This window comes from Carassius auratus, chromosome 41 (genome assembly GCF_003368295.1).
Source record: "Carassius auratus strain Wakin chromosome 41, ASM336829v1, whole genome shotgun sequence".
NCBI classification, from domain to species: Eukaryota; Metazoa; Chordata; class Actinopteri; order Cypriniformes; family Cyprinidae; genus Carassius; species Carassius auratus.
The window spans coordinates 7,850,094-7,864,983 of record NC_039283.1 but is presented as its reverse complement, the minus strand read 5'-3'; the positions used below and the strand labels follow the sequence as shown (position 1 = coordinate 7,864,983).

Sequence of the window (14,890 nt, the reverse complement as noted above, 5' to 3'; positions counted from 1 at the left end):
CTTCCGTTATGGAATAAGTCACTGTCAGAAACTGCGTCTTGGTAGTAAAAACGCCGCATGGTTTTGCAGCGTATTGTCACAAACCGAATGAGGCGATCCACCGGAAAAAAAGAATGAAAAATAGGCGGAAGATAGTTTATATGAATTTGGCGCTCTCTCCTGAGGGCTCATGACGCGCTCTGACGCACCTCTCAGCTGATGGAGGCGGAACTTACAGCGATCGCCTTTGTCTTTGTTTCTTTTAATTTTCGACAGTTTTTATATATGTGAGTGTTTTATGTTGCATGTGAATATATCTGCATGATTACCATCTGTCTGAGTGCAAATCAGCCCAAATCAGCTCACTATTACTGAATGATCACGGCTATCAAAGTGAACGCGTCTATATGAATAGAGAGAGTGGATTATTTACTTTGGCACATTTGTGTTATTACCATCTGTATAAGTGGCCATCAGCACATCAGCACTTATTTGCATCATAATTCTTTGTAAAAGATGCATTTCTAGCAATCTCAGGATGTTCTGTAATTGGCAAACAAAGTTAAATCTTTTTTTTTTATTTTTATTATTATTCTTAGTTTTCTTACTCAAATTATTCTTATTGTATTTTTCTAGTGCTCAAATAAATCATATGATGTCTAAGTTTCTGTCTAGTGTTTTATAATTGAAATATTGTTTTATATTGTTTTATATTGTTTACCGACTAAATAGTTTGTAAAAGCCTTCAATACTATTGGGAAATATATTTTCTTATATTTGGGGGTTGGGGGGTGTAGAGTCTCATAGTCTCATAAAAATATTTGCAGGCGTCTCATTTTTTATGCTATCTTATTCAGATTTGAAATAGAAACTCATGAGACATTTTTTTTTAACCACACATCATTTCTGTGTTACATACATTTACATAACCTAACTACTTGGGATAAAAGTGTATCATTTGGGTATAAACACTTATCCTCTATAGTATCAATCAAAATTAAAGAATCTTAACACTTGTATGTATTTTAATGCTTCTACACCTCCGCCAGGAGGCGACGACAACTGGCCGTTTAAAAAAAGTAATTGTGGATTTATTTATTTTTTTGATTTTTTCTCTCAAATGAATAGATTTTTTCAAGACTTAAGCAATGAACATTTTGTCAGAACCACTAGTAAATTGTGTTATTTTGTTCAGTTTTCTAATATTATAAATATCTCCAATTTATATTTAAAAAACATGAATCTCAACTTTGTGCAGCTCTAGTTGTTTATTGCGGTTTATAATTCATTAAAATAGAAGTTTAATTTCACAAAGCACAAGTTGATTTCAAAATACAACTACATTTTTTTGCATTTTTCAGTTGAATAAAATAAATATTTTCCCTATACATTTAAATTGAGGATTTCTTTTAAAATAATGTCTAAAAATTTTATTTCATCTCGTTCTTGTGAACCCAGTCTCATCTCGTCTCGTGGGATAGGCGTCTCGTCATACCCATAGCTACTAATAAATATTTTGATGGTTAAAGATCCACAAACAGAACATTCTAAACTGTAATTCTAAAGAGGTTTTATGCAAATATGTAATGGTAAAGACAGAGGAAGCCATACCTGTGTGTGTGCGAATGTGAGCCAGGAAAGCCATGGAGTTGCTGCTCTTGCATACTTTGCCGCAGTACTTGCACACATTGCCCTGGTTTTCCTGCCGTTCTCGGTTTATCTGCTCAGTGTCCTCCAGAACATATTTGTTCACTTCTCTAAGCAGTTCCTCATGTTTCTCTTTGATATGCACAAACAGTTCCTGCTCAGTTTGGCAGGGCTCATTGCATCGGACACATTTAAAGCTGGCGCCTCCTTCTGGAAGGTCTTCAGTGCTTCCATGCTCATTTCGCATATGTGCTGCACTGCTTAAGTGCTGCTGTAGGTTACTCTCCGTGTAGAAGGACTTTCCACAGGGCCAGCAATGGAAATGCTTCTCCTTTGATGGATGCTTCATGGAGATATGAACATTAAGTCCACTTAAACCATCTGCTAAAAAACCACAGTCCTCACAGCGGATTCGTGGAATTGGTTTGATAGTCTTGGTCTCAGGTCCAACCAGTGTTTTAGGCTTTTTGATGCTCTGCTGGTTTAATCCACCTGTAGTTTGTTCTTCTTCATGTGATGCTTGCTTGCGCTCTGCTAATGTTTTTAAGGAATAGATGCAAGCATCAAACTGTATCGCTCTAAGGGGTTTCTCACTAGAGGGACTTTCATCTCCCATATCAGTCATTTCATCTTCATCAAACACATTTTCTTCATCCATATCCTCCAGCATTACATCTTTCACCATCGTCAGTGACTGGACCATGTCAGACACATTTGATTCAGCTGGATTAGTTGAGGATTCTTCATTGTCTTTGTAAGTATTCTTCTCAGCAGATTGGTTTGCTCCATCTTCATTTGCACAATTCTCTTCACCGATCTTTGCTGAATTCTCTTCATCTTTAGTTCTGGCACTTGAAGATGTCAAAATAGAACTGTCATGGACCACTTCTGATCCTGTGATTGTCTCTGGGTCTTCAAATGTAGCAGCCCTAGCAGCCTCAACATTATTAATTCTTTGATTCTGTTTTTTCAGGTAACTCTCATGTTTCTGCTTGTGTTTTTCTGTTGCCATGTGTCTAAACATCTCTCTGCGGGTTACAGTGTAGTAGCTGCATGCTAAACAAACAAACTCAAAGTCTTTTGTGTGCTTACGTCGCACATGGAGAGCAAGAGATGGGGTTGAGTGAGCAACAAAGTCACACTGAGTGCAGGTATTACTCAGGTCATACTTGCTTTTCTTACACGGTACACTGGAGCCATTTTTTTCCACTTCATCAATAGGTGTCTCAATCAATGATACTTTGTCACCCATTTCTGCATCATTTTTCTTTGCTTGACTTGGCTGCTCATCTAGCAGAACTACTCCACTGCCTTCACTTCCAGCTGCTTGCATTCTGTTAATGTGTTTTTTAGTTTCACAGTGGCGGTCCATGTCCCCCTTGGTCACACAGTAATAGCTACACAGCTTACAAACGAAGCTGTATAACCGACTGTGCCTGCGTCGTATATGGACATTGAGGTTGGTGGCATTGGAAGCAACTAGTCCACAGTGACTACAAACAGTCACGTCAGATGTCTTTGGTCTACCTCGCTTCCGTTTGAGAGGAGAACCTTTCCTTACAGTTTCAGCTGGCTCTGGTAGTACATTTTCTGTTTCCTGAATCTCCCCAGCTTCTTTGGAGCTCTGCTCAGGAGTGTCACTCTCATTTATTTCTCTGTCCTCCATTTGATCTGACAGAATCACAAGGATTTTTTCAACACAGTCTTTAAATAAAGGGCTAATGTTTTTCTCCTTGGCCACCTGTTGGTGGACTTCTTCTGAAAGATGAACCTCCATGCCCTCTATGGTGGTGGTGTAGTAATGACAGGCCCTGCAGTGGAAACGGTGCTCCACTGGATGGTGCATTTTAATGTGCTGTGCTAACATTACAGAGTTGTTAGCTGTAAAGTTGCACCTATCACATTGATGTTGTGCCTTGCCTTCAGTCGGATGGGTCAACACGGTTGTCGATGGTGGGAAAACTGATTCTTTAGGTGTCATCTCGGTCTTTAATGAATCCAGATTCTCCAACATCTTTCGGTTGTGCTCATTGCTCATGCACTGCTTCTCCTGATCACACTTCATAACGCAAGAATAGCTACAGAAATCGCATACTTTATTTTGTTTTTTATTATGTTGCCTCTTAATATGCGTGTCTGGGCTGTGTCCATCTATGACTTTATGTACACAACAGGAACATGCATGTAGAGTATTAGGCTTTGAATGCCTTTTACTTTTATGATTCTCAGCATGTCCATCAATGCCACCATTTTGATTGCTTTTCACTTTACTTTCCACATGAAAACTGCAGCTAGCTTGCATATTATCTCCATCTTTAAAGGTCTCATTTGTGTCTTCACCATCCTGACATCTACATGAAGTGGGCTCAACTATTTCCAGCAACATCTGAGTGGGACTGATTCTTCCATCCTCAGAAGTATCAACAAAATTCTCAGATATTACAGCCTCATCTACAAGGAGTTGATGAGTTTGTTCAGTCTCTGTTTGAACCATGCAGGTATCTGATTGCTTGTCTTCCTCTGATATAGAAGTACTCTCCAGTTGGATATCTGAAAGATGTTGTGGTGTCTTCTGCAACGGATTTAACCCTGGTGCAATAATGGTGTCAGAGACGGTGTCATTTTGTAAGCCTCCTTTCTGAGAGTGTTTTCTTGTTGAGTGAATTTTCAGTGCAGTCTGAGTTTTTGCAACAAAATTGCAAAATGAACAAACCAAAGCATCAGTCATTTCTGAAGAGCCACGTTCTTTACACTGTATGGTTCTGGGATGTTCCTCTACTGTAGCTGTCCCCGCATGCTCACTTTCTTCTACAATATTCATACACCCTGAATCATCAGATGCTTTAAAACCTTTAGGTGCAGATGAAACATCTTCTGTACCAGTATCATTGACCTTTTTCTTAGGTTGACACTTTGAAATCTCCTTTCCAGACCTTAATTTCTGCTTTGGATTGTCCATGCTGCTGTCAGTTCACAAGATATATCTACTAAGTTTCATTTAAAGGATCCATAGAAGACTTTTCTGTGAAAAAAAAGAAACACCATAAAATTAATCAAGTAGTGGTCTGTTGGATTCATTTACACTGATTTACACTGCAGTGATTCGCAACCAGGAGGCCAGGGCCCACTAGGGGCCTTCAAGATTACTAATAACTTAAAATATAAGACACAACAGGTGAGCAGGGTTGGAGTCCTCTGCTGGCAGTCATTTGTAGGGTACAATGGGGCTAAAGGCACATCAGGGTAAAAGGTGCATTTGACTCTATTCTCCCTTAAACAACTAAACAATTAGATGGTACAAAAAATTACCTAAGCATTTTTCTTAATCAGTTTTGAATATGCATCGGAAATTTGGCAGATAATTCTGTGCTAATTTGATCCAATATTTAATTTTGTTTTTTTTTTTACTCAAAAGTTGTAGATTATGTAACATAAAAATTTATAACAATTATTGACAATATTTTGAGACAAAGGTCTTGTTAATGTTTTTCAATTTTGTTGAAATCATCCGATAATGGTTGTATTTCTTTATTAGTGCTACTGTTTGACACTATAATCCACAACATCGTTTTGAGTAGACTACAAAATTATGTTGGCATTAGTGGAATTGCACTGTGATGATTCAAAACTTACTTTTCTGACCATCATGAATTTCAAAGCAGTAAATGACAAGACATCATATCGATTAAAAATGCAGTATGGAGTAGGGCTGCACGATTATTCAAATGCGAGTGTCATGAAGCAGCATTTACTACACAGAGCCATAGTTCACTTACAAGGTAGGCAAAACCATGTTCATAATTGCAATATTTATGAAATCAAAGAAATTGTTCAGTAATTATGAAAGCTGTTCGCGTAACTTGTCAGTGAACTACGGCTCTGTGCAATAAATGCTGTCGATTAGCACTGCATTATTATATACTTTATTATAATACAAATTATTATAATACAAACTGAGATAAACCATATATTGTCGCAGTCATGTGTTCATTATTCATGTGGAATTAATGAATATCTTAAACTTAAAGTTAAATCTTCTGTTTATTCAGCAACCACTATTGGGATTTGCTGGATTTCTTTTGCAGGGCGTATTTGGAGTTTCCTCGCAAGTGCGCCCTCTGGCCCTTGGGTGGAGATTTACAATTGATCACAGAACTGTGCTTCCCTAAAAAGATGTGCATTGCAATCGCAGTTAGCCTAAAGCTGCCATTGTTATTTAATTTTGAAGTTATGGCCAATAGGTTTAGGCAGAGATCATTCTAATAGGAGTGGATTCAATTTGCAACAGACCATTTCAGTAACACTTCAAGACTTTCATTAAGAAATCTAAGAAATAAAGAACAGCAATTGCTAATTGTTTTATCCAATATTCTCCATTAGATAAAGATATGAAAGGTATAATTTAGACATATTGGTATATTGTTCTTAGTAATCTTATTTTGCAAACGATTTTTGCTAAATCACTTAAGGTAGTCTATAAGAGATAATATGCTGGTTAAATTTTTTGAGTAATAGCCCATATATTCAGGTAAATACAAGTATGGAGGTTGTCAACAATACAATTTAACCTATAAAACACAAACTTTTAAACATCCCTGTATAGGGAAAAAATATAAGATTTTCTCTTATAAGACCTATAATGTCATTTATGTTGCGCTGCCCTTATGCACTCGGTTATATGGGAAAATCCAGCAGACAGCTTAAAATGCATATTGCTGAACATCAAAGTGCTATTAGCCTTCATGACCCTACAAGTCCAGTGGCACAACATTTTGTTAAATTTAAACATTCGGTTTCCACACTGCAGTATATTGACATTGGAGCAGTTAAAATTACCTCATAGAGAGGGACTATATATACACATTAAAAAAAAAAAAAACACAAAGCCTATTGAAATAGGGGTCGACTGATTATCAGCCTGAAAATTAGCTTTTTTATGATTATCGTATAGGACATTTTCAATACAAAATCACCAATAAAACTACTTAATTATGAAACGTGCTATTTGGCTCTGATACAGCCTGTCAGAACGCACTACTCTGTGGCCTAAAAAAAAACCATTCACAAAATACGCTATTTGTTCCATGTTTTAATTTTAATGGTAAAGCCTTTATTTTCCAAAAAATAAAGGGTTTAACTCTTTAAAATAAAGAGTTTACTGTGGGAGTAAAACACTCAACCAACACCAGACAAGGCAATTTTTGTCAGAGACCTTGTTATTCTTAATTGTGACATAAATTTTTATTTTTACACAAAAAGGGGTTAGCAAGATGAGAAATTCTAAAATCTTTTAAAAACTTGTGTATGTAGTTAAAATTGACATTTTTACCATTTGTACAATTTTTTACAAAAGTTACGACTGAATGTACATGAAAATGTCAAATGGTGTAACCACCAACTAATGAGAAATATTAAATATTTTATCCACCTAGTGTCACAAGTCGTTCAGGCTCACCAACTAGCCAATCCCAACGCACTCCCTCACATGAGTTCTAATCATCGGCACCTGTGCACCATTACCTAATCAGCTCACCGCCACATAAAAGCAAACACACACACCTCTGTCACACTTACCGTCCGATCTCGTAGCTACATAGCGGAATCTTTCCTTTTGTAAGGCTATTTATACAGACTCTAAACAAACCTTGCTACTTACCGATCATTGATACCTCTCCTAGATCCCTGTGTCTCTCCAGCGTCTCTCTCAAGTGTCTTCTCAAGGCTTCGCTCATCACCGCCTTCCATCAGGGACTGGAACCCAGACTCTGTCTCCAAATGGCATCGTTCGACGATTCACAAGGCCTTAAAAACTTTATTCAGCAAGCCACCATATGTGCAAAATCGCATTCAATCCTGCCTCCATGAGTGCTCACCAGCCAGCCCAACAGCCTGTTCCCACCGTGCCGACAACCAGAACCCTCCTGAGACCGATCCAGAACCTATGCAGACCGATTCCAATCGGCTGATCCCCCAAGAATGTCAAGAAGAATGTCCCACGGCTTATGCCTTTACTATGGAATGAGTGGCCATCATATCCTCAACCGTCCCCTTCGTCCTCCACATCCCGTGGATAGTACTTAAAACTAACACCAATTAAGATGCCCCACTCACCACTACTGCTCAACTTACTGCTGCTCACGACACTATTCCAGTTACTGCCTTCCTCAACTCGGGATCAGCCGGGAACTTCATATCAGCCGGGACCACTGCCACCAGCTCCACCTACCGACCACCAATACAGAAACCACCTACCAAATAGTCTTGATCACAGCCAAACCCTTGAGTTAAAGGAATGTGCAGTTCAGCGTGGGTCCCCTCTAATTGACATTCTGCACACCGAATCAAATCAATCTCCTAGTCCTGGAAGGTTTAACTGCTGATTTCATTCTGGGTTGTCCCTGGCTGGTGCAGCACAACCCCATCATTTCCTGGTCGTCAGGAGAAATCCTACAGTGGGGTGACCAATGTTTTCCATCCTGCTTCCCCAATCGTCCAGCTCCCCTGAAGTCTCCTTCAGAAACCTTACCTTTGAAAGGTCGATCAATATCCCTGAGTGTTACCAGGAATTCCACGATGTCTTCTGTCCTCAAAAAGCCTCACAACTACCTCCTCACTGCCCCTGGGATTGTGCCATTGATCTGATCCCGGGTGAGCCAGTGCCTCGTGAGAAAATGTATCCTGTATCTTTGCCCGAACAAAAGGCCATGGAGAAGAATGTAGAGGAAGCCCTCAAACAAGGTTATATTGTACCATCCAACTGCCCTGCCGCCTCAAACTTCATGGCGAAGAAGGATGGAGGCTTACGGCCTTGCATAGATTATTGAGCACTTAATCAAATCACCATCAAGTTCCAATATCCTCTTCCCACTGTCCCAGCCACCCTAGAACAACTCAGAGGAGCCACCGTATTCACTAAACTAGACCTTTGCAGTGCTTATAATCTCATCCACATTCTTGAGGGAGAAGAGTGGAAGACAGCATTTGTGACCCCAACTGGCCACTACGAATACCGGGTCATGCCGTACAGGCTTGTCAACACCCCCTCCATCTTTCAAGACTTCATGCACGCAGTGCTCCGGGAGTATCTCAACTGCTTCAGGATTGTATACATTAATGACATCCTGATTTACTCCCGGAGCTTCGCCGAACATCGCGTGCATGTAAGATATGTCCTCTTAAGACTTTGAGAATTCCACCTCTCCCTCAAAGCTGAAAAATTTACATTCTATCAGTCCTCCGTTCATTTCCTGGGTTACATCATTAATGAAACTGGTATCCACATGGACGAGGGGAAGATTGAAACCATTACCAACTGGCCACAACCCTCTACCATCGAAGAGCTCCAAAGCTTCCTAGGATTCGCAAACTTCTACCAGTGATTCAAAGATTACAGTACCATCACCAATCCCAGAAACAACCTCCTCCGTGACAAGCCCAAGTCTTTGTCCTGGACTCCAGTTGCCACCGAAGCTTTCACCACCCTAAAACGGGCTTTCACTACAAATCCCTCCTGGTACAGCTGGGCCCTGAACTCCCTTTTGTGGTTGAAGTGGATGCCTCCGCCACTGGAGTGGGAGTGGTTCTCTCCCAGCGGCAAGGCTCTCCTCCTCGACTCCATCCATGTGCCTTCTTCAAGAAGCTCAGCCTGGCGGAGAAAAATTATGACATAGGAAACCATAAGTAACTGGCCATTAAACTAGCACTGGAGGAATGGTTACACTGGCTCAAGGGGGCGGCTCATCCATTTACTGTCCTCACGGACCATAAGAACTTACAGTATCTCATAGAAGCTAAACGGCTTAATCCCCACCAAGCTGGATGAGCACTCTTCTTCACCAGATTCAATTTCTAAATCTCTTACAGACCTGGACCTCGAAACATCAAGGCAGATGCCCTGTCCCGTCTCCATGGTCCTGAGGAAGATGCGGAAGAACCCGAGAACATAAAAGCCACTCAACTTATTTCCAGCCCCATTCAGTGGTCCTCACCGCCAGTCGCCGTGGAAGTCCTTCCTGCTACTCTGCCGGGCTGCCCACCAGGATGTTGGTATGTCCCACGTAACCAATGCACTGCTCTCATTCTGACCACCCATACATCCTTAGATACTGGCCACCTGTGGCTGACGCAACTCTCTCGCTGCTCAAAGACCGCTTATGGTGGCCCAATATGGCAGCAGATGTCAGAAGATTTGTCCATGGTTGCACCGAGTGCACCATCTCCAAGAGTCCCCGTCACCCTCCTGTTTCCACAGAGCCTGACCGGAAAGAGGAACCCCCTCTCCCATTACTCCTGAAAGAAGGAACCATCTATAAGGTCTAGAAAATCCTGGAATCCCGGAGGCGTGGTGGTAAGCTCGAATACCTAGTTGACTGGGAAGGATACGGCCTGGAGGAACGATCCTGCGTCCCGAGAAATGACATTCTTGATCCCACACTCCTGGAGGAATTCCACACGGCCCATCCAGATCATCCATCCCCTCGGGGCAGAGGGAGACCACCACGCCGTTGGGATGTTCAGCACCTGTGCACCATTACCTCATCAGCTCACCTCCACACACCTGTCACACTAACCCTCCGATATCGTAGCTGCACAGCAGAACCTATCCTGTTGTAAGGCTACTTGTACACACTCTATACAAACCTTGTTACTTACCGATCATTGATTCCTCTCCTAGATCCCTGTGTCTCTCCTGAGTGTCTCCAGCATTCCATTCTCCGAGTTCCCCTCTCCTGTGTGTACCCTGAAGTGTGTGCAACATGTCTGTCCCCCTGGTCACCCCACCGATGGCTCTGGAAATCCCCATCCCATTTGTCCCACCAGAACCAGCTACAACAGTTCACCACCACCACCTCTGCATCTCTCCCTTAATCTCCTTTAACTCCTCTAATAAACTTGCGCTTGCCTTCTGTCCCAGTGTCCATTTGTTACACCTAGATGGCATGTTAGCTTACTTTAAAATGTCACATGAAAATAGATTTTATTAGAGTTATCTCAAAAAGTACACTTTAATGTGTGTTTGCAATATTCATTTAGCAGACGCTTTTATTCAAAGCGACTTACAAATGAGGAAAAAAATAAAATAAACATTATTTTCTTAATCTTTGACAACTTATGTAAAAAAAAAAAGTTAAAACCATATAATACTAAACTAGATGATTACATTTTATTCCACATTAATTTTTCTGTATATAATTATCTTTTTTATGAAAAATACTGGTTACGCCAATTGACACAAACCAGTTACACCACCTGACCATGTTGCTTCTACAGCCAAAGTCCATTGTTTGTTGAAGAAACAGACACTGAAAATCAAGCATGACTCTCAGCAAGTTTTTTTTTTTTTTTCAGTGCAAATCTGGCAAAACGAAATTATCATAGATATTCAGTGAACTCATGACTCATATTGTAATTACAGTTAAGAAACAATATTTGACAAAAAATAATCATAGTGATGACTAGTGAACTCATGTCTGATATTGTAATTACAGTTTTTGTATTGTAATTTTGTATTGTATTGTGGCATCTATTGGGGAAAAGGGGGCTCTGTTACATCATATTTAGGGGTGCACCGATCAAGATCGGCCGACTGTATGCACATCTCGTCAGTAAAGCCAGTTCTCTAATCAGCAGTAAATTCCATCAGGTGTGTGATTTCACAGAGCAGCTGTTACCACACAGAGCCGTTGTTAACGGAGAAGCTGCGCAAATAAATGCTGATAATGGACGTGGATTTGCGCAGCTTCTCAGTTAACAACGGTTCAGTGTAGTAACAGCAGCTCTATGTAAAATCACGCACCTGATGGAATTTACCGATTCGGCCGATCTTGATCGGTGTACCCCTAATCATATTGATTATAAAATCTTATCACTAGTTTTAATCCGCATTATAAACTAGTGATATTGGACTAAATTGGCCCTTAACAGAAAGGATTTTAATAAGAGTCAAAACCAGTTACACCACTTGACATTTCAATTTAAAATCAAATTTGACATGCATTATCATGGACACCAATGTAAGTACATGGCCTTGGTGGGAATTATTCACATTTAATTGTTAAAGTTTACTCATTTTCATAATAATAACAAATTATCAATATATTTCTGAGGTCATACCATTTTACATGTATACCTAAGAATACCTTACCATACCCTAAAAATTTCAAATTATCCCACATTTTAAGGAGTTACTAATCTTTGCATTCAGCAGTTAGTATCTCCTTCTCTGTGATATAATTTCCTGTCATATGGCTACTTGAATAGTGTTTACACCACCTTGGCACTCAAGGAATTTGACTTGAAAATGGTGCTCCATATACTTTTATTTACTATTAATAGTACTAATGTAAGGTTATGCCAAACTAGCTGATCTGGTGTTTTATTGAGAATTTCAGTTTTAAAACAAATTTTTTTTTTTTGGTACATGGTTTTTACAGTTACACCACACTGACATTTTTGCAATAATCCCCCAAATATTCTTTCAAAATTAAATTAAAACCAGAAATTTTAGACTTGGTCCACAAAAAAATAAGAATGTATGCAATTAATTTGTACATTTATTTTTTATTCCTAATTTTAATAATTGTATTCCTTTTAAATTTAATAAAACCAAATATTATATATATATATATATATATATATATATATATATATATATATATATATATATATATATATATATATATATATATATATATATTTATTCATTTATTTATAAATAGCGCCACGTCATTGACCCATATATCTGTTCAAAATATTGGTTATTCCCTCGAAAAACACATATCGGTCAACCCCTACATTGGATTTATACTTTGAATACTTTATCACCTAATGGTCTTAAAGAGTTTGATATTCATCCTTTTCTTCATTAATGATTATGATTGTATTTGTATTTTGATGTAAAATTCTTGAAGTCAGATTTTTGTAAGAGATTGTCTTGATTTGTTTAGGTATTTGATGTTTTCACTTTTATTACAGTTATGTGATTTGTTGCCCTTGTGTTAAGGTTTTTTCCCCTCCCTCTTGTTTTTTTAAATATTTGTTTAACAAAAATTTTAATTACAGTACGTTTATTAATCATTTAGTAATTTAGCAGACAATTAATCTAAAGCGATTTACAAATGAGTACAATGTAAGCAAACAAAATCAACAAAAGAGCAATGATTTACATTTGCTATAACAAGTCTCAGTTAGCTTAATGCAGTACACATAGTAATTGATTTCATTTTTTATTTTATTTTTTTAAATATAATAAAAAGCTAATTGATAGTATAGAAATAGAATAGAACAAGCTAGTGTTAGTTTTTTTTTTTTTTTTTTTTTTTTGCTTTTGTTCAGCAAAAGCATTGTTGTTTGTTCAATGCATTATAGAAAAATAAATTGTTATAAAAAATACACAGAAAACACAGCAGGGAAAATATTTGTTTGATCCCCTGATGATTTTGTAAATTTGCCCACTTACAAAGAAATGAAGGGTCTGTAATTTTCATGGTACATTTATTTTAATTGACAGACAGAATACAGACCAAAAAATCCAGAAAAAACACATTATATAAAATTTGGAGATTGATTTAATTATTAAGTAAGATTTAACTGACTGTGTTTATGTTAATACTTTCCAAGATGGGTATTTTGACATAATTTTGTGTGTATTTGACCGAAAAATAAATTAATTCAGTACTCATTAGCTGTTTGAGGGTCGTTTGTGTTTATGTTTCATTAAATGATGAATATTAAATGAATGTAAAACATTATCAGTCATTATTGGACTGAAGTAGAACCTACTTCAAAATAAACAGTTAATTTAATGGCGTTCTGACAGATGAATAACTCTGATCATATGTGAGAATGAACATGATAATTGAAGATCAACGTGCATGATTTTAAAATGTGAAATTAACTTTTTGATATTGTATTTGTTCACTGTATTATTTTAATCCAGTTAGAATGCCTCTTTAATCGATTCTCTATTATGATAAACTATAAGCATTTAAATAAATAACCACTGTAATTAATAATGAAATATTCATAATACAACAGAACCTTGATGTAAAACTGGTTATTATAACTTTATTAACACTCATGATTGCACGGTTTCATTTTAAAACGTTTTAATTACGTTAAAAACTGTAAAGACTGTCGTGTTATAGCACAGCAACAACGAGTTTCACTTGTAACGTTACGGGTTTTGTTTGGCCGAAACCGTCTTTTTCGAGAAGTTGATGGAAACAACTTTAATCAGCAATATTAAACTTTACATCATCCTTTTGGCTATGTGTATCTTTTTGCTCTGACATAAAACAGTTTCCTTTTTTACTTCCTAGTACCTTGCCTGACTCTTTATTTTGCTGGCCTGGTTTTCGTCCAGTCACAGGGCTAGTTTCTTGCATTCGACCAATTGAAACACGGGAGAGGCGGGTCTTCGATCGAGTACTGGAAACGACGGCGGCACAGAGGCCCCAAAAGCGCATTGAACATGACTTACAAATCCTTCACATTACGCGCTAGTAAGCGGCAGGAACATCATTAACATGCATATTTCATGCTTCCAAACGTCATATCTGTGTTCACGTTGTCAATAAAAGTAATATTTGAGCGTCATTACCTGAAATGTTGATCGTATTCTCTCACTTCGCGCGTTCTGCTCTTGGTCACAAACAGCACACCGTAGTCTGCTAGCTATTACGTCACAAGAGAATTGAGCACAGCCAGAGATCTTCTTATTAAGGGGGCGTGACCAAGATGGCTGCCTGAACGGTCGCATTTTTGAGTGCTTGCACCAAGTTGTCCTATAAATATTGCTTATAAGCAGTAATTAGATGTTCTAGTTTTTCAACAGCCTGTTGCATATTGGCCGATTCTTTTTGCTTCACCATGGTTCGTAAAAGAGGGCTCTCAGCGTTTTCTGAAAAGGAAAAGGGCAATGCTAGTGCTGCTAGCACAAGCACACTCTCAGTGGTTAGCAGCGGGCATGATTATGTTGTCAGCATGAACGAAGAGGATTCATTTAGCCTGGCTGAAGAGGAGTTCCCAGCTCTGCCTGCTACTCCAAGCAAGTCACCAGCTGCTAAAAAAAAGGCTAGTGATAATACGAGTGCTGATATTTCTTCTCAGCTGGCGAACATAACGCAGCTGATTAACTGCCGCTCTGACGCGATAGAGCGAAAGATCACCGACCTGAGAGAAAAAGTGGATGCTGTGTCGTCTGATTTAAAGACTGTCACAGCAAAGGTGGCGTGCTTAGAGCGGCGCGTGGATCAAATTGAAA

The 14,890-nt window shown here is 38.6% G+C and overlaps 1 protein-coding gene across 2 annotated transcripts in view; it reads right to left on the bottom strand.

Annotated features, from left to right (window-relative positions):
- Window positions 1-14,306, bottom strand: part of znf407 (zinc finger protein 407) — a 43,961-nt gene extending 29,655 nt beyond the window's left edge. Inside the window, exons 1-2 of one of the 2 annotated variants that reach the window (XM_026228793.1) lie at window positions 14,228-14,306; window positions 1,591-4,648 (exon numbers count right to left, since the gene is read on the bottom strand). In XM_026228793.1, the coding sequence (XP_026084578.1) occupies window positions 1,591-4,585 (2,995 nt within the window). In that variant the 5' untranslated portion in view covers window positions 4,586-4,648; window positions 14,228-14,306. Of the gene's footprint in view, window positions 1-1,590; window positions 4,649-7,282; window positions 10,653-14,227 lie in introns of those variants that run through there. The other variant, XM_026228794.1, reaches the window with a different exon arrangement.
- Between the last annotated feature and the right edge of the window lie 584 nt (window positions 14,307-14,890).